At 41.5% G+C, this 23,300-nt stretch overlaps 1 protein-coding gene across 6 annotated transcripts in view; it reads left to right on the top strand.

Annotated features, from left to right (window-relative positions):
• ELMO1 (engulfment and cell motility 1) overlaps positions 1-22,933 on the top strand; it is a 311,635-nt gene extending 288,702 nt beyond the window's left edge. For all 6 annotated transcript variants that reach the window (XM_054193522.1, XM_054193524.1, XM_054193523.1 and 3 more), the window contains 4 exons: positions 7,767-7,874; positions 11,525-11,607; positions 16,983-17,060; positions 21,603-22,933. In XM_054193522.1, the coding sequence (XP_054049497.1) occupies positions 7,767-7,874; positions 11,525-11,607; positions 16,983-17,060; positions 21,603-21,803 (470 nt within the window). In that variant the 3' untranslated portion in view covers positions 21,804-22,933. The remainder of the gene's footprint in view (positions 1-7,766; positions 7,875-11,524; positions 11,608-16,982; positions 17,061-21,602) is intronic.
• Positions 22,934-23,300: the final 367 nt, after the last annotated feature.

Here is a 23,300-nt window from a genome sequence, read left to right as displayed (position 1 = left end):
GCCTGGATGTCCAGGCTTCTTGTTCATCTCAAAACAAAACCTCTGCCTCTGCAGGAATAGCACGCGAAACTTGGTGTGGCCAGAATTTGAATCTCTCAGATTTGGACCACCATGTGATGAGCTCATTCTGCACCCCTCCCTCTAGTACTCCCTGTCCTTGGTTTCTGTCTTATATTACCATATACATTAAATATATTATGGTGTTTAAATATACTTTTAAAAAGCACTTAGATCAGTAATTTGTGTGCCTTCAGATGAATACTTGATTGACACGAGAAGATTATTTTCCCAGTCCTATGAGTCATTGCTCACTGCTAGATTTACAGCTCATTTTATACAGTTAAACTCTCTATGTTTTTTTTTTTCCTCCCTCAGAGGCACACTTCTTTCTCCAGACAAAATAACGGGACATAGTGTAAATTCAGCAGATTAATTAGAAGCTGTATCCAAAAATTTCCCCTAAAAACCCTCATATTGTGAGGATTCAGATTGCCATTTGTTTTCCACTGTAAATACAAACTAGAAAGTTACAAAAGCTAAGAGTAAGAACTGACAAAGATACCCTCAGATCAATTGGGGAAAACTACTTTCTTCACAGAGAGAAGTATCCCTGAAATGCCTCCTTCCTTAGAAACAAGGAGGAAATTTTCCTTGATGTAGGGAAGTTATTTTGGAAAATTTCAAAGCCTTTGTGAAAGGGTTGAGTAGCAGAAAACTTTTGATGCAGCTTTATGTCCCCTATGTCAAGCCTACAAACACCTATGAAGCCCACTGCATAGTTTAGGGAAAGAGCATTAATATTCCACTGCGACTTTCTATACAGATTTCATAGGGAGGCATGATACGTGTTTTCCCTTCAGCAGCTTATTCACAGAGTGAAAGTAGCTAAAGTAATACATAGTTTGGTTTGGCTATCAGTCGTGCGGGTCGTTTATTTTATTCCTCTCAGAGCCTTAATCCAAATGACTGAAATTCTAGGGAAGGAGCAGGGCTTGCGGCAATCCCTTCTTCTTTTGGCAGATTTCCAAGAGGAACACAGACTGTTTATTTTTTCTTAAACTGTTGTTAGTTCATGATTTATAGGAGCAGAAGCCTTAAGGAGTATAAATTCGTTCAATTTATATGAGTGGAACTGAAGTTAAAAAAAGATATTTGAAAAAAAAAATCAACATAATCTTCTGGTCCATGGTTGAGAAGGTGGCTATGTATCATGTATCATGAAGGGAATTGTGTAGGCCACCAGATTAATTGCTTTGATGTCATATTTATACCAGGTCAAAAAAGTTCACGATCCTTTGGAAACAAATAAAACACATGACCATGCCTCAAAGAAATTGATCTTCTCTGAAATATACTGGGTTTTGTCAGATACAAGCCCATTAAGGAGGGCATGTTTCCACATGCCCTTGAGAGTTGTGTGTGCTTTATGTTAGACTCCCTGTATTCCCTGAAACAGAAGTGTAAATTGTCCCCCTGGGAGGGAGGGAGAAGACACAACTGTTACAGGAGATGATGATTCTTGAGGCCACCAGGACTAAACTCAGTCAGATCTAACACTGTGCAATCTAATGAAGCAGCAAGTATGGTTTGCAAATACAAACATGTTTGACATATAAGCCATTCCATTGGGATCCTTTTTTAGGTATATACAGTGCCTGGCACAGTCCAAATAGCAAATAGTGGCAGCTGGCACAAAGCAGAAGCAGCTTGAAATCAGTCTTTATCCTTCAGGGTCTCCTGTACCCTAAGCAGAGCAAGCTGTACGACCAGAGCTTGCTGTCATGATGTCAAGATGTCATGATGTCAAGAACTAGGAGATGAAGTGAATGGAGGACCAGAGGTTTAGCTAGTGATGCTAAACATTGGGACAGTCAAGCTTTCAGACAATTCCTCTGAATGTCCTGATCGAAATAGTACAAGTCCCAAATTCCTGAGCGTGTCTTCTGCTAGCCTTCCCCCACCTCTCCATCTCCTATTCCCCAAACCATCTCTGTGTACATGTACCCTGTGCTACCTGGGGGTTCAGGAGCCCCATCACCTGCCCACTGCTCCAATTGAACTCACTTTTCATGGAGTATTACCAAGGCCCTCAAAGGGCTATGGTCCATCCAGGTTGATATGGAGCTGAAACAGAAATGGGGAATGCTGTGAGGCATCACAATTTGCCTGTTATGTGTCAACCTACTTGTAAGAGTAGTAAGATCAGGTAGGTGGTTTACTTTAGTATTTATACCGCTTCTGCTACCTCTCCTATGATTCTTTTTTTTCCCTTGAGACAATCTTGGAATAAATGTCGCAAATCTACAGATTGTACAGGAAGAACCTGAACATGCCCTACACAGGATTAAATTGCCCATTTAAAAAATAATTAACAGGCATTATGCCATGATAAAGACTCCCAAGCAAACTTCTGTTAAGACTGTTGTTTGAACATGTGGTAGGACACACATGGTTAGTCACAAGAAGTTGAAAAAATTGACTTACAAAAAAATGAGCAGGGAGTTTACAGCCTCTTATGGCCTTTTGAGAAGAGGTGAAACACTTTCATTTATACGTGGCATTGGAAAGCCTGCCATCCAACACTTGGGGGGATGCTGAAGGTTAAGCTGTGAGGTATCTGTAGTCAGATCTCTGTCTTTTGTATTTCAGCACAGGATTATCGTATCAGCAGGATCTCTCTGTAGCTCAAATTCAGAAATATCGTTGTTGTCCCAGCAGGTTCCTTAGCACTTTCAAAGAATACGTGGCCTTTCCTTTGCAAGGTTTCATAGGAGAACTGCAGCACTAACTCCTGTTTTCACTAAACATTCTTAATCAGTTGGAAATGAAACAGCAAAATCTAGCTTGCCCTTCTGGTCATTGTTCAACAGCAGACCATGAAGCTCTGCAAATCCCCACTTTGTTCCTTGACAGTGGACATCAACTGACAGATAGACCTCTTCAGCCTTCTCCTTCCTTAGTTAATTCCTAAAAGAAAGGGAAGAAGACTAAAGCGAAAGCCTGCAAAGCACTTTATAGCCCCAAAAGTTATTATTTCCAGTAGAGCTAAGTAGCAGATAAAGGTGTTTTATTGAGGATAATAGATACTTCTGATGCTGTCATCCAGTACACTTGTAGTTTATTTTTCTCGGTGCTCTCTTGGAAATAAATTCCCCTTTTAGCTTTATAAAGATTATAGAGAAATTGCATGTTATTGAAGTGTTTTTGCAGCCAAAGATGAGGTTTCCTGAACAGTAGCTTTTGGAAGGGAAGGGAAGCCAGGTGATACACACCATTAAATTAAAAACACAAGGCACCATGGAAGTAACCTAAAAAGAGAAAGCTTAAATTAAAACAAAAAATACAAGTGAAGACAGGTTTTCCATCTCTTGCTAGGGTAAGTAGCTCACGCCTCTGAACAAGAACACACACTTTGTCTTTTTTCTGACAATCCTCTTTGGTACTGCTGCTCCATCCCACCCTCCGTAGTCCCATAAAAAATGATCTGTGAGTTCGTGACTTGCTGAGAGGAACCTGTTAACCAAATCTGCCTCCAGCATTGCCACAGGTCAGTTATTCGCCAGTCATTGGCAGGGGTTGCTGGCTTTCCTCTAAGCAGTTAAGACCAGTTAGAGTGAAAATGCGTCACTAGGATTGTATTAGAGAAAGACAGCACAATGAAAGAAAAAGGCTAAGTCCATGCACATCTATCTGAAATCTACACAAATACCTGTGTTTTTGCTGGTGTATTTTAAAGTGTGTTCCTGTTGATAAATCTGAGGAAGGTTTTCTTTGAACAAAAAACTTCTGTAGTAATCTGTAACATATCTTGGGATAAAATAAATACTGTTAGACTTTTATCTGTGCATATCTGAGCTATTTTCTCCCCAGATTCTAACTATGGAGCACTTCTGTACAAACCACAGCACACACTTTACCTGGGCTGGCATTGTTAAGGGCATATGAGTCATTGGCCATTAATGCACTTGAGAACACACTATGTGAATGGCCAAGCACTCCATAGCCCATCAGCAAAATGTTCTGTGCCCTACTATTTGGGCACAGTTTTGAATATTACTCTTCTAGCCAAATTGTGGCTGATTTTGTTATTTGGGATTTTTTTTTTTTAACTTTATCTGTAATCTTCAACAATGTGCTGCGATATATTTAACCCACTGGCTGCTCTAGCAATTATCTGAAAATCAGAACAATTTGAATGAAACCTTTTCAGGTTAAAAACCGGAATGATTAATTCGGTTTCCCAAAGAAGATTCTCTAGAACCTTAATTTGATTGCATCAGTGGTCAGTGAGCTAAAAGACATAAGGACTCACCAGAAAGTTTAAATGATGTAGTGTCTGAAAACTGCAATGCAATCACAAGCCCACATCGTCTCTAAACACTCTGTGGTTAGCATCTGCCCTCCCTACAGCTGCTTGCTCTGAGGAGTTTTACAAAGGCAGGTGTAATAACACTAGCCACAAAATAAGAGTTGTAGCTTATAGCAGGGACTGAGGCTTTGAGGCAAATTCGTAAGACTGGGCTTAAAACCAAAACAAACTCCGCTCCATCCTGACCAGGCAGTTGCTCCTCCAGCTGTGCGCGTACACACGGATCTGCCAGATGTGCAGTACAGGGTCTGCTGAGAAATGCCTGTCCCGTCTTTAAAGCCTCTTATGTCACTTCAGCTCTGCAGACTTGTGTTTAAGAGCTTTGGAGGGTTTGGAAAATAGTTTTTCCTTTGTTTTGTAAACACTACTTTATAATCACGGTAGAAAAGAGCTTTCTCTTTGTCTTTTTTTAATATATTTTATTAATTTAGAGCTGAAAGTAAATGCTGGCCACTTCCCACATGCTGTTCTGTAGTTAAGGTTTCTTCACCCTTTTTGTCAGTGGAAGCAATTTTGTGTAATTTTTGACTGCAGCATTATTTTATACACCACTTCACCAGAAAAATTGTGTTCAGCACCTGCACTACAGTAAAATAACATGCATCCGATGTAAATCTGTTCCCCTCCAAGGCACTGGGATCTCACCTAAGTGGGATATTGTCTGATAAACTGTTTGTAACATCATGTACAGCTGAAAAAAACCCACCCCACCTGGTGAGGTGGTTGTAGAAGCAAGGGTTACTTCCCATCACTAATGTGCTGATCACCCTCCTTAGCCTGGCCGGTGCAGTCGTTTAGTGGCTGTGGCTGAGGAAACCTCATTAGTTCCATTTGTAGGTTTCATTTAACGGTTTCCCTCTTGACGGTAAAGCTGTGGTGCGATGGTGTTCATTAGTGAGCCCACAGGAGAATCACGTTGGACATGCTTCAAGTTACAGTCTATGGCTATTAGTTCTTTAATTAACCTTGGGTTATGGGGAATTGCTGTAAAAGGCCTTAAGAGCTAAGGTTTCTTCCTATAAAATCCATCCTTCCTAAAAACAAAGTAAAGACATTTTCACTAAGGGAGTTTTTCCCTCTTTTATTATAGGAGCAGGGCATTGAAACAGGACCAGGTTACCAATGCACTATAACCCCTAGGAGGTTAAAGAGCCAAACTTTTTCAAACCCTTGCTAACAACACCAGCCCCATTTGTGCTAAATTGAAAAGAATTAATTCATGGTGGTTTTTTTTTCATTTGCACCATCTTCCAGGCCAGGTCATTGAGAAGGTAGTGAGACCATGTTGGCTTTAATAAAGAAAAAAATATTGTTTTAATAATTGTTTAGAGTTGGAAAGGTATATTCCTTTGTACAACCTAATACACAATGAGGTTGCAGTTTAAGCTAGACATGAAAGCCTCCTGCTACGGTTATTAGAAGCTTTTCTTTAGGTAGGCAAGGGGGGCATGATGGACTACCATCAGATTCAAGGGGCTGTATTTTTTAAGCATCAGGTTTTGATATGGTTCTGGTAGAGTTCCTTGTCAAAGGCATGAATCTAGGAAAGTTTCACAGGCATCCTTCTGAGACACACAAACTGTCCAGTGAGTCGATTGTGTGTGCGCTCTTCAGATGAGAGCCTACTGAATGAGGGCTCCTGCTTGCTCTAGTTTTAAATCCCTACAAAAGCTTTGCAAGTGGGCTTTTCCTCTTGACCCCATGCTATGCAATGTTGCGTGTACTGCTTACAGTCCAGGGATGCTTGTATTTCAGCAGCTCTTTCTGTATGTATTGCAAAATCATAATCTCAGGCTCTCTACCATAAATCTTTCAGAATCGTGCCTGTGAAGTAGATAATCAGAATCTTGTCCATTGCCATTTTTGAGCCTTTGCTAGCGGTTTGCAAGGTCTTTTGAAACCTTTCGGTAGAAGGGGCTGCATGCTTAGAAAGTGGCTTGAAGTGTGGGGGTTTTCTCCCTGCAAACATTTTTACCCACCATGACAAAGAAATTTAGAAGGGCATGTGGAAGCCCACTTTTGCCATTCAAAGCCGAATTGACTTTATCTGTGTTTTATTGCATTGCATTTTAAACAGCTGGCCAAGGGACTGGAGAGTGTCCTTTAGAAAGAAGTTGGGTCTTATGAAGCCAACGTTTTACTAACAGAGCCAAGAAGCCCTTGCTTTGCCAGCACCCCAGAGGAGCTCACATATGCTGGCTCTGGTGGTTCTACAGCTCCTCTGACGTTTTATCCGAACTGTGGCTCCATTCGCTCCCAGCGGTTGCAGCACCGCGGGGCTGTGTCAATGCTAACATTTCCCCTAAATTGTCCTTCAGGCTGCTGCTTGGCACAGCATCAGCGCCGCCAGCAATGAGAGAAGCACAGAGCCAGAGAAACCCTATGCAACACACACCCCCCACACCCCGCCGGGCCCCCGACTGGCAATTTAACATCTAGCCTTGCTCTGAGCTTTTGGAGATTTATAGCTTGGATGTAACAAGATCGTGTTTTTGACAGCTTAACATTATGTGATCTATTTATTAAATAGAAAGTGCTCTGACAAGGAAGGGTAACCTCCTTCTTGCCATTTCAGAAAGGGAATTGGCAAACACCACCCTTGCACGCTAGGCAGCATGGTGGCCTCGCTCTGCAAAGGTGATGTTCTTCGTGGGAGCAGATTTTAACAAATATCGTTAAGGAGAATTATATCCTGCGAGGCAGGAGGTGGCAGGAGATGTAAATATACATCTCCTAGGAAGGGCTAAAATGCAAACTGGAGTGTGACTGCATGGTCACACATAGATTTGTGACCATGCAAAGCACTGAGTTCTCTGCGGGACAATAGAGGTAGTGTCTGCTTTTCAAATCTTTGTGTGTTTATTATGTCCAGTCCCTCCATAAATATGGGGGTGTTCTCCCATGTCTATAAAAAGACATGAGTCATAATTTTCATAAAGTATGGGATATTTCAAATGTATCAGGTTTTGGGTGTCCCACACAAGACAGCTGGCAGGGTTTAATTTTCACATAGTGGGTGCTAAAAATGAAGCTTTTATGGGTACATTAAAGTTATCCACTCAAAGCAATGGTTACTTTGACAGTCTTCTGTCCATGAGGGTATATAATATCTTGTAAAACTAAGCCAATTGTTCCTTGCTAGTATTTATTGTGGAGCTATTGACTAAGTAAGAAAAAAAAAAGGTAGCTGTAATGCTAGCTTAATTTAATGAAGTAAAATTACTGAGCAAGGTCCCTGCCCTACTTTCCATACGCCCCACACATTTCTTCTTCTGAAGGAAAAAAGACAGTCATTCCCTGTATTTCCGTGTTTGAGTAAGCTTGATATTGATAATTGCTATTGATAACGCTAATGAAAACATGTTAGTGACCTTGTTTAATGCCTTTATTTTAACAGACAAATTTTGGTATTGTCGACTTTCACCTAATCACAAGGTCTTGCACTATGGAGACTTGGAAGAAAGTCCCCAGGGAGAAGTTCCTCATGATTCCTTGCAAGATAAATGTAAGTCATGCGCAAAGATTGTGCTACTTTTGCTTCTTTTATGCTAGTTCCTCTTTATAACTTGTAGTAGGTTTCTCTTAACACAGGACGTTATCACCAGCTCTGTTCATGGAGATAAAGAGCAGAGGACATTTCCTTCTGCATCCAGACACTGTTCTCCTGGTTTTGGCAAGTGTGTAGGAGGCCTGAGCTCAGCTTTCCAATGAGTTAATAATTTCATTCAGCTTGGAAATGTCCTGCCTTTCATGGGGAGGAGCACAGTTTATTTTCATTGCTTATTTAACTGCAGATGTCAAATAAAAAATACTTGGGCATATTCAAAAGCACTTTCTGTCCATGAAGACAGATGTTTCTTCTATTGCAAACAGCCTAGTGGCTGCAGGAGAAATCTGTGGCAGGCAGAGGTCTTTTTCATTATTGTGGAGAGTGGACTTAAAGATGACACATTCCTGTGAACGGTATTGAGAGGACCTCGCCATTACTGCGTACCCAGCTTGGAGAGGACATGCCTCTCTGACAGCTTTTAGCAGGGGAATCATTGGGATTTTTTTTTTAGTGGATAAAAGTAATTTTGGAGCCCTTCAGAAAAATCATTCTTTTGTGATAATTTCTCCTCTGTCCTTCAACATGATTTGTAGAGGTTTAACCTGCAATCCTGGGGAAGTTTTTTTTGTGGTAACAGAAATAATGACCAGTGCAATTCTGTCACTGGAAAGTGACTTCAAAAAATCAAGCATTGAATAATGAATAATTTCTTTTTGTTCTTGTTCTGAACCTCTATTAGTAATAAATGTCATTCTTGGCATTATCAAATTAGACACGCTTGTACAAGTGTTGCAGTTGGTAGCTCCTCTTCTTTTGTGGAATGGCAGAAGGAGTAATTTTTCAGAAGGTGGAATTTTTTCCAGCCTGAAAATTGAGAATGGAGAAAATTAGTGATTTAAACTTTCCTGTATATTAGAAAAACAAAGAATTGTTTCTCTTTTCTGCTCCCCCAGCCTGTCTCCAGGCAGCACCTTTTAAAATTTCCAAATGCTCCCAGACGCAGTCCGGGAGGGAAAGGGGAAGAGCCTGGCTGATGCTGGAATGCTGGCAGTTCACGGTCACGTTCCCTTGTTTTCATTGCCTTACAGATTGCTTCAAGGATGTTTCACTCTCTTACTGCAGTCTTGTCAGAATGTAGGACATGGGTTCACATTGCTGCATTGGCACTGGAAGAGGCTGTTTTTCTGGACGAGGCTTAGAGGAATAGCCTTTGAATGTTACAGTAGCATCAGAACAACAGAGGAAGAATGAAGGTCGCACTTGAACTGCAGGCACAGTTAGGAGACCATCAGTTCCCAGATTTGTTTGCTTTGAGCACGTTTCCACCCTCAAATCCCTGACCCTGACTGCAAGCTTCATCTTGCATTTGCATTTTCCGTAGGCTCTTGAACCTACTTGGAAATGTCAGGATCCTATGGGAACAGAAGGCTCCTACTTTAGAAACCACCAGGCCAGACCCACATGTTCCCTGTGTATACCTGCTGGCTGATGCAGTTTGAGAAAGATGTAATTATTTCATCAATATCTCAGGTTTTCAGACTATGAAGGATAAAAGTTTCACCACAGTGCCACCCACATTAGAGTTTGATTAAACAGAGTTGAGAATATTGCGAGATACAAGATTATAAAGGGGCACTATTGTTCGAAATGCGTCAGGCCCAACTGTCTTAGGAATTTTACAGGACATTTTCCAGAAATATTCTGATGTTCTTTGGATACTCTTATATTGAATTTTGAACTATTGAGGTCTGAATATGATGACCAGGTTGACAGCATTTGGGAGCAGGTCAGTAGATGGAAGAGAATAGGTGGGTAAGAAAATGGAGGAGTGAGAGAAGCAGCATAGGGCATTTTGTGTACTCCTTGCCAAGCCTGAATAACTAGTGTCTACCTCCAAAAATAAATGTGGGGGGTTTTAACCTTTTCACTTCTGTGAATGTCATCCCTCTCTTCAGGCTGGCAGAGTTAACAAGCTGTGCAGGCTCCAGCTGGGACAGAAAACAGCTGCCCTCTTTCCCAGGGCTTTTTCTGTTGCGAGCACATCACATCTGTGCTCACACCCTCCAGCATCTTGTAGTCAGCTTCTGATACCATCTGAAGTCTTTGATTTTTCCAAAGCAAGGAATAAGCCAAGTTCCAGATAAATAAAGATCAGGATGTCACATCAGCCTGTGTTCTCCCATAGTAACTGCATTCCAGATCACAGAGATCGAGTGTATGAAACCTGGAAAAAAGCCTTCTTGGTTGAGAGGTCTAACTTCAGAAAATCCTGCCTTACGCAAACAGAGAAATTGTTTTTCTGGGCATCTTCAGCAAATGGCAGGAACTCTTTCTTCTTAAGAAGAACTTCCTACCATTGTTGCAGTCAGATATCTCCCTTACTTCCCAGTTTCTTATAGCTCGCTGTCTTCTCTCAAAAATAATCTCTCTTCTTGACAAAAATGTAAGGTAGTGTCAGAGACGTAAAAAGTCAGCAGGGCCACAGCGTGAAATGCTGAGACTAAAGGCAGGAGAGGTTGAGTAGGGATGGGACAAATAACTTCCATTTCTTTTAGTTTTCCATGCAAAGAAAGTCCTTTAGAAATGTCTATTATATCCCATCCCATTTGACCATAGTGCTGATCTAATCGGTAATAAAATACATAGTGTTGCTGTACCTGGTAGAAGAGAAAACGCATTTCTCCTCTCCAGTATTTCCATTAGAGTTCATAAAGAACTGGGCAGAACAGATTATCATATTATGCTGTTCTATATATATGATGCTTTTCTGCAGCCACAAGGATAATGGATTATTTATAGATTGTAGAAACTGTCATTCACTGCCCATATTGTATTGTGGAGCATATAGATTCTCCATAATGTAATTACTGTTGGAAAATTGACTTCCACTTGAAACTCAGAGAAATTTATCTTTATGTTTTAGTGACCTCACTCAGTGACTGAATCTGAGTGGCAGCAGCTTCCAATATTTTTTTCTTACCTTTTTTTCCCCCCCCAGTGATTTCTGATCATTTGACATTTTAAAGCAATTGGAATGAGTCTTTATAAGCCTTAGTAGTCCTTATTCCTGTTAGTACCAGAAAGCAAGTAAACTGCTGATGGAAGTGAAATAAAAAACTATTTGAAAAATTCATACAGGCGTTAACAGAAGCACAACAGCATCGAGTGAGGTAGGGTCCAACTTGCCCAGCATCCTCTCTCCAGCAGAGACTTTACCTGGATGCCTAGGAAAGAGCAACAACAGGGCAAACATATTACATTAGTGCGGCAGAAGACAGTGTATGTTTTCTACGTACATGAGTACACAAAAAAACTGTCCAGACACAGGTACACGTCTATATGAAACACTCTTACCCAAAGTAGTCTCAACAGGCAAGAAAAAGCATCCTCAGATTTTTATCCATGTGCCTGAAATTTTGTCAAGACTCACTGATTCCTATTTTAGTTGTTTCCTTCCAGTTTTCTTTCTTACGACAGGCTGGAAATGGCAAAGGAGGTGGCAATTTTAACACATTAGTCTTGCCGCTTTTTTAGACTCTCTAGCTTTTACACACCTTGGTTATAACTAATTTTCTTGTTCTTGCTTTTGTTTCTTTTTAATGCAGTGCCAGTGGCAGATATAAAAGCTGTTGTGACTGGGAAAGACTGCCCTCACATGAAGGAGAAAGGAGCTCTTAAACAAAACAAGGTATGGTTCTCAAATTGTTATAACACGCACCCTGTAGAATACAAAGCCTGTCAACTCGACCTTCCCTGAAGTAATTCAGGTATTTTTCATTCCAGCCTGCCACCTTTCTGTGTATGCACACACGCTTTGCTTTCACCTCAGACCATTTGAGTTAAATTATTAGGACAGTCTGCATTCCTTTACTTAGATTTCACGGCAGATGTGCATTGTGATATGCCCAGAGCACACTAGCATAGTCTTTAGTAGCGGGTGTCTTCTGCCTCTAAAGCAAAGCAGTTTTGACTGCTGCTGCGGAGCAGAGCAGCAATGCCTGTTGGTACCTACCCCTGTATTGTCTCTGGTAAATAACTAGTTTGTTCCAGCTGTCTTCTCTGATGAGCTCACATTCAGTGAACACTGGCACAAGCCAAATTTGCAATTAATGTCCAGCTGATGAAAACCTTAGGTCCAAGTCAGATAGAAAAACAGCTGCCAACAAAAGGATGTAAGGTAAATGCTAGGCAATTAATGAGGCGTATAAAGATGTGTTCAGCAGTGCTTTTGGGAAAAACTGTGTAGGAGACAATTGTCAGCTTAAATTAGATTTATGCTACCTTTCAGATTTTTAGATCAAGAGCTGTGAACTGACAGTAGGACTCAAATTGTACAGTGCCAGAATCTTGCAGAGTTTTTGTTAGTAAGAATTGCCACTACAGCAAGAAGAAACTGAGTTACTAGCAAACTCTACATCTTTGGTAGTGATGGTCTTCATACCATATTGTATGAGGTATGTTCATAAGTTTTCCATCAGGTTGTGCTGTCTGACCTTACGAGAAGGAGTGAGACTCTAATGGTGTTCTAGAGCCGCACCCTGAGGTTTGGGAACCAGATCAGAGGATCTGAATCAGAATTTCTAGTTACCTGAAAGTGAGACATTTTGGGTCCAACTGGAAAGATATTTTGATGGACAAAATAGTAAAGTTAAGGGTTCCTGCTTCGGCACTTTGAAAAATAGAATTCATGCCTTCAGTGTTCAAATAAATACCGGGAAAAACAGTTCTAATAGGAACCACAGAAAACTAAAAGACACTTACTTGCATTTGTTTCACATACACATGAGTTGCTTTAAGTTTATCAGGATACCATCATCTCCTTTCAGCATTGGCTTTACATGGTTGGAAATTAAAAAGTCAGGACAAGCCTGGAAAAAAAAACCAACTGGGAGTATTTTTCCCTGTTGATTTTCTGAATCAGGGCGCTAACACACATGCACACGATAGATTGCATACAACTCCTACCTCATGCTACAGCTGAACCATCAACAGCATTTGGCTGGGGCATTTATATGATGCATATAAAGTATTTTTAGTGCTTCCCTGTCTTAGCACTCATATGTCCACACAAAAAGGAAAGATGAGAAGAAGGAAAGCAGTGGGTGGCAGTGATGGAAATGTGTCATCTTTATGGAGCAGTAATGTCTAGATAGTATTTAATGCTAAATAGCAATGCTGCAGATGAGTTTGTCCTCAGCTGTCAGCATCACCCCATTTCCTCAGGTAAAATTGCTTTGGACGAGCATAAAACAGCTGGCTGAGAATGTGAAGATTAGGAGTTGATAGGTAGCATGGCTGCAGCCAAAGCTGGAGCACTCCGTTTGTGATCCTGGCAATACTAATGACGATGTTTTTGCTATTTCTGGGGTGGTGGGGCGTTGGGTTTGGGTTTGGGTTTTTTTCCTTCCTCAATTCCTTGTTTTTCCCCCTGAGAATCACAGAATTTGTGAAATCAGTTGTCATCACAGTCCAACTGTCATGCACGATATTGCAGCTACTTAACTGACATCATAGGAATAACACATCATTGTTTGTGGAGTACCACGTTAATGTGGACAATGAAATGAAAATTTAAAAAAAAAAAAAAGCCAGACACAGAATGCAATTTGGGTGAGTTTGGTATATGAAACCTTTTACTTCCTGAAATTTCACAACTGGTGATATATTTTTTAAGAGGCCTTTTCATCCTGTGCTTTCTTTATATATATATATAACGACCACCTTAATGTTTATTCATTGGCAGAAAAGAAAATTGAATGGCAGAATGCCACTGCTATGAACATAGCTGGAATTGGCAGAATGTCCATAACAAAGGCTTCAGCATCTCTTCATTTGCCGGCACGCGGCCATTATTCTTCCAGCGGGACCATTTAGAAATAAATAAGAGTTAAACTGAGTTGGAATTTGCATGCATATGAAGCTGGAACGACTTGATAGAAGCAGACCTGAATCCATTGTTGTTCATCTTGCTTGTCTTTTAAATTAGGTTTAATTTTAAAGTCCTCATTTCTGACTCTCGAGTAATATTAATGAATTTCAAGGAAATGAAAAATATATTAGATTTCGCATCCTTCAAAACAAAGCATGAGAGAAGAACTTGGAAGAAACATCACCATGTATTTCTAAGTGTTCTCTGATCGCTCTATTTGCTGATGTGGCAGGCTTCAGGCTTGGTGCCTTTTTAGTCAGCAGAAAATGGTTCTGCACACTTCCCTGTTGAATGCAGCTTTTTTTCTCTTTTATTTCATGTTCGTTGAACAAGTTCCCTGCCACTGCCTGTATAGATAGTTCTCGGGGGGCAGGGGGAGCAAACTTAACACGGCTGTGGTCTCAGCCTTCAGCAAAGACGTGGTTGTTTTGAGTTTGAGGATGTTTTGAGGCTCAGCTGTTGGCACCTAAAATGCCTCTTCAAATGTCTCTGGCCCACGTGAGAGGCCAGCGGAGATTGCGGGAGAGAGAAGCTCGGGGCATGGGAGAGCAAGCTTCCCCTCGTACCACCTGCAGCAGCTTTCCCTGCTGAGTTGAAACCAAGGAGTGGGAAGTGTCCAGCCAGCAGGTGCAGAATCTCTTGTTCCCTGTTTTCAGTGAAGCTCAAAAAAGAGGCACCTCGTGGGTCCCAACACTGTTACCTTTGACGAGCACCTAGGGAAGGGCAGAGGTCTGACATGGGCCTCCATTAGGAGTGTCAAAGGAGTGAGTTCAACAGGTTGAGGTGGTGGACGAGGAAAGCAAAACGAAGAGGGGAAGGAGGAGGTTGGAAGGAATGGGAGAGAAAAAAAGACCCGAGAGAAAGAGGAACTGGTGCAAAAGCCTGGAATGGAAAATGACTTTGAGAAAGGTTGAGAAGTAGGACAGAAAAGGGAGGAGAAAACCACAGGTGGCTGCTAGAGAGTGACCAGTTTTCCTTTAGGAATTGCCAGTTCCTCAAAATCACCTGTCATTGATGGGAATGTAACAAAACCAGGTGGGGGTGCCTGAGAAGTCAGCCAGCTCAACCACCGAAACCACCATCAGTGTGGAGGGCCAGTTGGCAGCTCCAGCTCCATAGGCTTCCATTTTCCTTGGCAGTTTGCTGTGCATGACATGACAGCGATGCTGGCAACTGGAAGCTGTAATTTCTGAGCCTGTAGTCTCCGGGGCAGCCAGCAAAAAAGCTGAAGTGGAGCTGGGACTGCCAAACTCCCGCTTTCCGCCATAAAGGGAAGTTTGGTGCCCTAAATGTGGCCCTTTCTCATTCTCTGCCTCTCTGGAAAAGACCAAACCCATGGCTCCCTGGGATATTCTGCTTTCAGGCAGGGCATTTCTCTCCTTTTCCTTTCTTTGAGATGAACAAAAACTTCAATCCCTTGGAATTTCTCAAAGGACAAATACAGGGCCTATAGAGGGGCCAGGCCTATGGGATTGTTGTTGACCTTCATGAAATTCGGGAACAGTAGAAGCCCTTTTTTTTAGTGCTACATTTTATTTTCACAACCTCAATTGCATGACTTAGCATGTTCTGTCAGTAATTTGTAACACTCTGTGAGGAGATAGTGCCAGGTTTGTGTGGGCAGAGGTGAACTTGTTTCTGCAACGAGGGACATCACTCTTAATAAGGTGTGGCTGAGAGACATGCCCCAAACACAAAATGGCTATGTGAGCCGTGAGCCATTTGTTTGCTGAGAGCACCAGCGCTATTAGTGTCTGCAGCTTCCACGGGGATTTAACACAGACTTGTCTCCAGTGGCCTGGCAATGCAGCAAGTTGAAGCTAATAACTAAACTCAAGGAAACCAAGAGCATTTCCCATGAGTAGCCTCATCTCTAATCATCCAAGAGTATCCCTAAGGATTGCAAGTTTCATGAATCAGTCTCTGCTCTTAATCTCACAAGTTCAAAACCGAAATAACCCTTACTGAAATCCAAAGACTTATGTCTGTTTCAGCCCAGGAGATCAGGGGTAGAAATCTAGAGCAATGCATATGCAGCAGTCCTCGCAGTCAGTTCTTCCAGTTTAAAACTTGGTGTAGCGAATTTAAGGAGCCGTGCTTTTGTCGCTGCTGTCAGTGTAGGGACAGTTGTCATCTGAGAGTCAGCAAAGGCAATCAGTATTATGGGGTTCAGGAAGCCAAGAGGCAAAAACAGGGCATAGGATACAGATCAAAGTAGTTACGAGTCAGCACTCTCCTCTGTAGCCGGGTCTTTTTTCCACAGAGTTGTTATATCCATATTAGCTAGTTTACGGGTTGTGAAATCCATGTAACGGCGCTTGTAGCGGTGCGTGCAGTAACCATGATAACACAACATCTTTACATGCTCACTGCCGGCCAGTGGAAGTTCATTATTTGTTCAAATTGGATGGGTTTCCCCGTAGGAACCCAGGTCCAGGTGACTTTTAAGTGCTTGATGAATTCATTTTGGCACCTTTGAAATTCCAGCATCAGTGCTGAGGGGAAAAAAGGTGATAATTTTTGTCTTCCCCAAGATTCGTTTGGGTCTTTTAAGTAACCCAGATAGATAGTTCAGTTTGACTGAGGCTGCTGGTTCTGATTCAGGTAGAAACAAAATGACAGAAATCTCTTGAGAATGAATAATTTAATAGATTTCCATCAGTAAAAGGAGCATAAGTACATACCAGCAGATTAACTGTCCTGGCAAGATTTTTGACACAGGGAATCAAACCTTGCAGAACTTGGCGAGTTTAATCTATACAAATTGGAAAAACTGTGGGTCTTCGTGAAGAGTTTGTTGCAAGTCTACTATTATGCATTATATTGATTTTAGTCCTCACCATTGCCTAGCTGAAATTTAAAGTCAAATGCTAATGTAATCCATGACCGAGCAAGCTACAGTCGGCACTGGGGAAGGTGAGTTTGTTTTGACTGAAGCATCGTGGTGGGACTCTTGCTGTGCCAGTCGGTTGCAGTGGTCTGGTACTGCTGCAGCTTTGTGCAGGCAGGAGAGTACCATAACCTATTTTTCCACTTGTTTTGGGGAATAAGTGGTAGGCAAGAAAGACAGACCTGAATGTACGAATGCCTCTCTCTCATGCAGCACTAATATCTGATTCTTTGTATTGTTCCAGGAGGTGCTAGAGCTTGCTTTCTCTATATTGTATGACTCAAGTGGCCAGTTGAATTTCATTGCTCCAGACAAGCATGAGGTAAGTGAAGTTCAGAGTACAGAAACTCCTTTGAAGCCCTCTTAGTTGCTTTATGGCAACAGACAGCTTTACAAGAACATAAGAATGGTCACCTTGGCAGAGAGTACCGGTCCATCGAAATCTGTGTCACGTCTCACAACAAACTGAAAGCAGAGGGATTAGTACGGGCAAAAGACCTTCTGCAATTTTCATGCATATCCTGAGCCAGAGAAGGAACGTGATTTATATTTGTACATCATAGAGCACATGGGGTCCAAATTAAAGATGAGTATTTCTAAGCCCTACTGAAATGTGAGCCGTAAGTAAGACAAAGAAGAGAGCTTAGGCAGATCACAGTTCCAGAGACCTTGCTCACCATTTCCTGGTGTAATAAACATTTCTCTTGGTCTGCTCTACTTCAGACACTGGAGATTTTTGCTGTGTGTTCACTTTAGTGAACTTCAGTTCAACACTGATGATTTGTACAGCCAAGCTCTTAAAGAATCACTGCCATCCTCAGCTCATCTTGACGATGCCAGCATAATCAGCGGAGGTTATACCATCGCTGGGTCTGTTTCAGCCAAATACTTGTGTTCTGCAGAATAGCATATCCCCTTATTCTTGGTTTCACATTGCTTAAGACCATTCACGGCAGGTGGTCGTATAAAGTCCTCTCTGTTGCATCTCCACAGGGGACTGTTTTGCAGTGGGTCTCACTTGTATGAAGACAGTGTAAATACCAAGGCAGAATGACAGCCCCTTCCCTGCTCCCTTCTCTCACTTGAAAACACAAGGAAATAGACAACATCATTGCCTTTTGGGAGGTGATAGAACTATTTTACCTAATTATTTGTGTTTCTCTCAAAGAACTTCCAAGTAAAGATTTAGCAGAACACATTATATTTAAAAAAAATAAAAAATAAAGTTTTTCCTTCTTATTTCTAAAGCAACAGGAGTTGGTGTTCCATTTGCACACTTATTTTGTGGTATCACATTTGGTCTCAGTTCAGGATACAGTGTTAAGATGATGAAACACAGAAGATTGCGTTAAACTGCATTATACTGTAGTGTTATTAAAGCGCATGAAATTGCTTTAAAAGTGAAGTGTATTTAGTTACGCAGCTTCAACATTTGTAATTCTGGATTAAAACCTTCAAATAAGTGTTCATTTTAGGAGGGGAAATTAAGTTATGCTCATTTGGGTTTTCCTGGGGATTAATATTTGAGTGTCATTTTCAAGTATGTTCATGCCAGAGAAATATGTCCTGTTCAGTTTTGATCTAAGAGAAAGCAGCAATGGGATCCCAGGCATAATGTGCCATGAGAGCTGTAGGTCTAAGCAGAGCATGGTTGTCTTCATCCTCTGAATTGAACGTGTGTTAGATGCCTTCTGATATAAATTCTCCAGAAATCGAATTCTAGTTCTGTTTCAGCTCATAAGAGCAAATGGTCATGAAAATCAACAGATTTTTCAGCCACTTGCGTCTCAAATATAGCCTATAGGTATAAGTGTATTTTAGTGGTCTAAATGCTCAAAACCTGCTGCTGCACCCCGCTGATGGGCCGTAGCATTGTGAGATGCACTAACACAATTGCTCGTGATTGTGTTAACACACCTATTATCTTTATTTCTCTTTTCTGATCTTGGGCAGCTTCTTTGTAACAAAATTAATATGTTCCAAAAAAAACGGACAGAGGCAGCAGTCTCTGCCGCTACTTGACAGTCCCCAAGTGAATGTTTTCAAAAGGGCATCTCACTTCTGTACTTTTCCGTGGCCTACAGAAGAGTGAGTTGTTTAAAGCAAATTAAAGCAAAAAGTGCAAATGTTCAGAGGAAGCACCCACAAGGAAAGGCAAGTAGCATGTTATGAAGCCCGTGACTCCTCATCAAAGTAACCGGGGCTCTTGTCAATAGAAGTGCTAGCTTAGCAGCGTTGTCAGCTTGGGAGGTTTGGTGGGTGACATCTCAAGGTTTAGAATGCTTTGCGTCAAGCACCAGGAATGGTGTTAGTACATGACAGTTTCAGGTCAGACTTACCTATGGTCCTCATGATTGTAGAGTGAGGTCTGAATGTGGGAACCGAGTGTATGCAAAACCCAAAAATTGACCTAGGATCCTAGGATGATTCAGGTTGTAAGGTAATTGGGGATATCCCCTGTTTGACCACCTGCTCAAAGCAGGTCAGCGATGAGCTCAGATCAGGTTGCTTGGGGCTGCATCTGGATGGATGAAGCCTGCACAACCTTTCTGCTTGTCTGGTTCCGCTGACTTGACTCCCAAGGTATTTCTTTAATAAAATCTCATTGCTGAACCGATATCGCTGAGATTTGGACCTCATTCTTGCACACTTAAGTTTGGCAATACCCTGAGCCATCTGTTGGAGCTTCCTGCTAGCCAGAGGATTCAGCACTGAGAGATCACTCCATCCTATTTGTTTTTCATTTAAATACTAATAGCTGGTTTCAACTACATAGCAAAAAGGTGGATTAATCTTAGCCTTGATTTTTGACAGAGAAACTGATGAGGGAGGCTATAATTAGGTTTCATTGGAGTTTTATGAAAATGAATCTGTAGTAAATTAATTTTTCAGTGTCTCTTAGTCTGTTTTGAGTATTAGAAAGAAAAAAGCTTCTGAATGAATGCCTCTGTTTTTCCACCATCTCATTAGGATTTCTCTCTGCTCAAAATGTACAGGAGTTTAATTAGATGCACTTGCCAATATGGAGATTAGAGAGGAAGCCCCTTTTCCAGGCCATTGCACTCATCTGAATTGTGGCCAGAATTTGGTTTCTGTGGGCCCTGAATGAGTTATATCTGGAAGAGGAGAGAACTGCAGTTCTGCTTTCTGGCTCGCTGGGATTCCTCCCCAGAGAAAGCGCTGGCCGTTCTCACTGAGCAGGTGATGGACAATTTACGTCAGGGGCTGCATCTGTTGAATGGATGCTCTGCGCTTCTGTAACCTGAGCAGAGCCTTTTGCCTTTCTGTTCCTTTCCTCGGAGTGAATTCTGGGAAGACTTTCCCAAAGAAAGATCGCAAGTCGGTCATAAAAAAATTATAGTCCGTTCAAAAATAATTCCATTTCTAGGATAGATTTTTTCTTTTCCTGATGTTCTGCGTACGCTTCACAAAAATTGGATGCTTTACAAGTCTCCTGTGACACTTTGACAGCCTAGAATAGGCAGGCTAAGTTGTTTATTTAGTACTTCTTAGCAGGACAGCCTGAACCCTAAAGTCTCTTCCATATAGCTAATCTCACATTAAAGCTGCAGCCTGGTTTACGGACACCCTGGGTGAAATCCTAGCCCCGCTACTGTTTTGTTACTGGCTTAAATGGGTAGGATTTCACTTCGGATGTTTAAGTGTGTTAACCATCCTATTTTAAAAATATGCCCTTTTTCTGGATGAAGACATACCCCAAGAGGGGGCTTTCCTTCTCTTCCTTAAAAATAGTCCTTATTTCTGCTTTAGGATGAAGTAAACCGTGGCTATCTTTAAACTTGGCTGTATCATGTAGCAAATGGTCAGCTAAATTTAAAATCCATTTTTTGGCATGAAATCTAGCATGAGTATTTGTAAGATAAAAATGCAGTTACGGTTGATTTAATTTCCCCCTGCAAACTAGGACACAAGTTCATGATTGAAATCTTTATTTTTAGATGATAGCATTTGAGTACTTCTGTTCATAGTTGAATAAATGGCTTTTAGTAATAAATGGAAGTGACTTGATAGAAGTTGACTCCAGATCACCAGTCTCCCTTGGGTTTGTTGCTTATTTGAAATGGTTATTCAGCCCACGTTTATCTCAACCTGTCAGCTGTTGGGAAAGGTGGCATCTCCCATTAGGAAAAAGCTAACAGTAAGGAAGAGGTTTTACAGGCCAATTCAGCATTTGCGGCATTTAGAATTACACCAGATAGCCTGGCATTTGATATTCATGAAGGACGCAGCATTGATTGACTCTCTAGTTTTCACAATATGTTATTTTGTGTAAAATAGTGGTAAAGAAGGCATAGGTACGTGAAGCCTATCTTTGTGTGATAGCACTTTAATCTATAGGAAAGCAAACCACGATAAAACTAGATAGTTGGTACTGGATTTTTTACACAAAGAGCCGAGAAGGATTTTGTGTGGGATTTAGTTCACCGAACTTCGCTGTCTTGGAATTAAAAGTTTGATTAAACATAAGATAATCAGGCTTTTTCTGTAAGTACTGGGGAAAGAGAAAGAGAGGAGGAGAAGGAGATATCTCTAGAGGCTCATGTCCTAAGTTGTTCTTTCTCCCATAACCATTGAGGAATATTCAACAAGGAGTTTGACGGAGATAGCAAATTGTCAAACAGCTAAATGTTGTCATTTCTTCCCGTTTTTAGGGAGTTGGGGTTTTTAGGGAATTTTCAGGGGAACGTGCCTTCTTCATGATACGAGCTAGTAAAATGAATCGACCTCATTTTAGGTCTCTTTGTAAGTCCCTGTGGGAGCAATAACTGTAGAGGACAAGGCCAGACAAGTGGTTTGTGTATGGAAAGTCTATTAATGATAGTTTTTCTCTTTTTCCTTGCAGTATTGTGTATGGACCGATGGGCTGAACGCCCTCCTTGGGAAGGATATGTTGAGTGATCTAACGCGGAACGACTTAGACACGCTGCTCAGCATGGAGATAAAGCTACGCCTCCTTGACTTGGAAAACATACAGATCCCAGACGCTCCCCCACCTATCCCCAAGGAGCCCAGCAACTACGACTTTGTTTATGACTGTAACTGAGGCTGCCACTGAAACTTGCTTCAAAACTGGAAATATTATAACTGGAGAGATATTAAAAAAAAAGAAGAGTGTGAGGAAAAAAAGAAACCCACTTGTGCACCTTGGATTTTGGCTTTGGGGAGGGGTGTAGAAACACTTGCATTCCTCCCTGTTCCCTGCATCCCTTCCTTCCTTCCCCATTCCCATCTTCCCCATTGCTCATCCAAATCCACATTGCTTTAATTAACTTGTAATTGCAGGCCATTGGCCTTGCTTAAGGCAAAGACTGCCACTAAGAAGCACCCTCCCGAGGACTTTTTTTACATTTTTAATACTGGAATAGACATTCTTAACTAAAGGACGATGTTATCAAACTGCATGCCTGTGAAACCCACCTGGCAGGGCAGAGGCTTTAACTGGAAGGAGGAGGGAGGTAGGGAGCAGAAGCAGCTACTGTAAGCAGAAGATTTCCCCAGACACTCCCAAGAGTCTGCTCACAACTGAATCCAATGCGATGACAAAAATTGTTAACTGCTTCCCAGTGCTTGCACCATTCGTCACCGTCATTATTCTTTCCGCTCTCATCTCGACTCTTGCCACCGGCATTCACCCAACTCGATCGGCTCCCAGAATGGAAAGTCTGCAGGTTTTTGCTGTACCATACGCTGCGATGCTGCAACAGCTTTTCACTTCTTTTCCTCCCGGCTTTGAAATAGCCCCACACTAGCAGATCACTCGCACAAACTGTATATGGCGCCACCAGTGTGTCCCATCCCTATAGCGTTCCCTAAGCCTCAGTTGCCTCTAGAATTGGCTTGTTGCTATTCAAAGTGATTTTTATTTTCTTGGTCCAAAGTTCAACAGTAATGTCCACAAATTAATTACAACTGCCAAACATCCAGGTTTACATTGTTGTCATTGCTACAGTGTTACGAATTTGCAAGGGATCTTTTTTTTGTACGGGTTCTAATTTTTTTATTTTATTTTGCCAAACAAATATATTTAATGAAAACTAATTTCATTGTGAGTACTTTTGGGGGACAGTATTTTTACTTAATTTCCATTTGGAACATTTGCCCTGAAGGGAAAAAATAATATTTCCCTTCAACTTCACTGTTGAATAAAAATCTGAGTTGTGATGATTCTTGGAACTTTGTTTTTCTTCTGAAGTTGTCTTTTATTCTTCGTGGTTCCTAGCAATTCTGAAGTGTTTGGTACAAGGAGGAGAGGCAAAGGTGGTACCTTCCTTGTCTGTATCTGATTTAATTTACTTATTTGTTTGTTTATGGTGACAAGGATGAGATGCATCCAGAGATCTCCATTGCCATGGGTACATGAGCCTTCTTGTGAGAAGGACCCTTTGTGAAATCTGAAATCTCGGCATACTGATGTGCTCATGGTCAGTTTAAGGCTGTTGCCTTTACCATGTTTGCTGGAGTAACCGTCTTCCTGTATTTCCATTTGCTCCACTGAGAGTGTTTCTGGCTGCAGCAGGTTGCAACCGGGGAAGTTTGGGCT

The sequence above is a fragment of the Rissa tridactyla genome, chromosome 2 (genome assembly GCF_028500815.1).
Source record: "Rissa tridactyla isolate bRisTri1 chromosome 2, bRisTri1.patW.cur.20221130, whole genome shotgun sequence".
Classification (NCBI taxonomy): Eukaryota; Metazoa; Chordata; class Aves; order Charadriiformes; family Laridae; genus Rissa; species Rissa tridactyla.
Note: the sequence above shows the minus strand (reverse complement) of the source record. Positions and strands in the feature narration are given on the sequence as shown.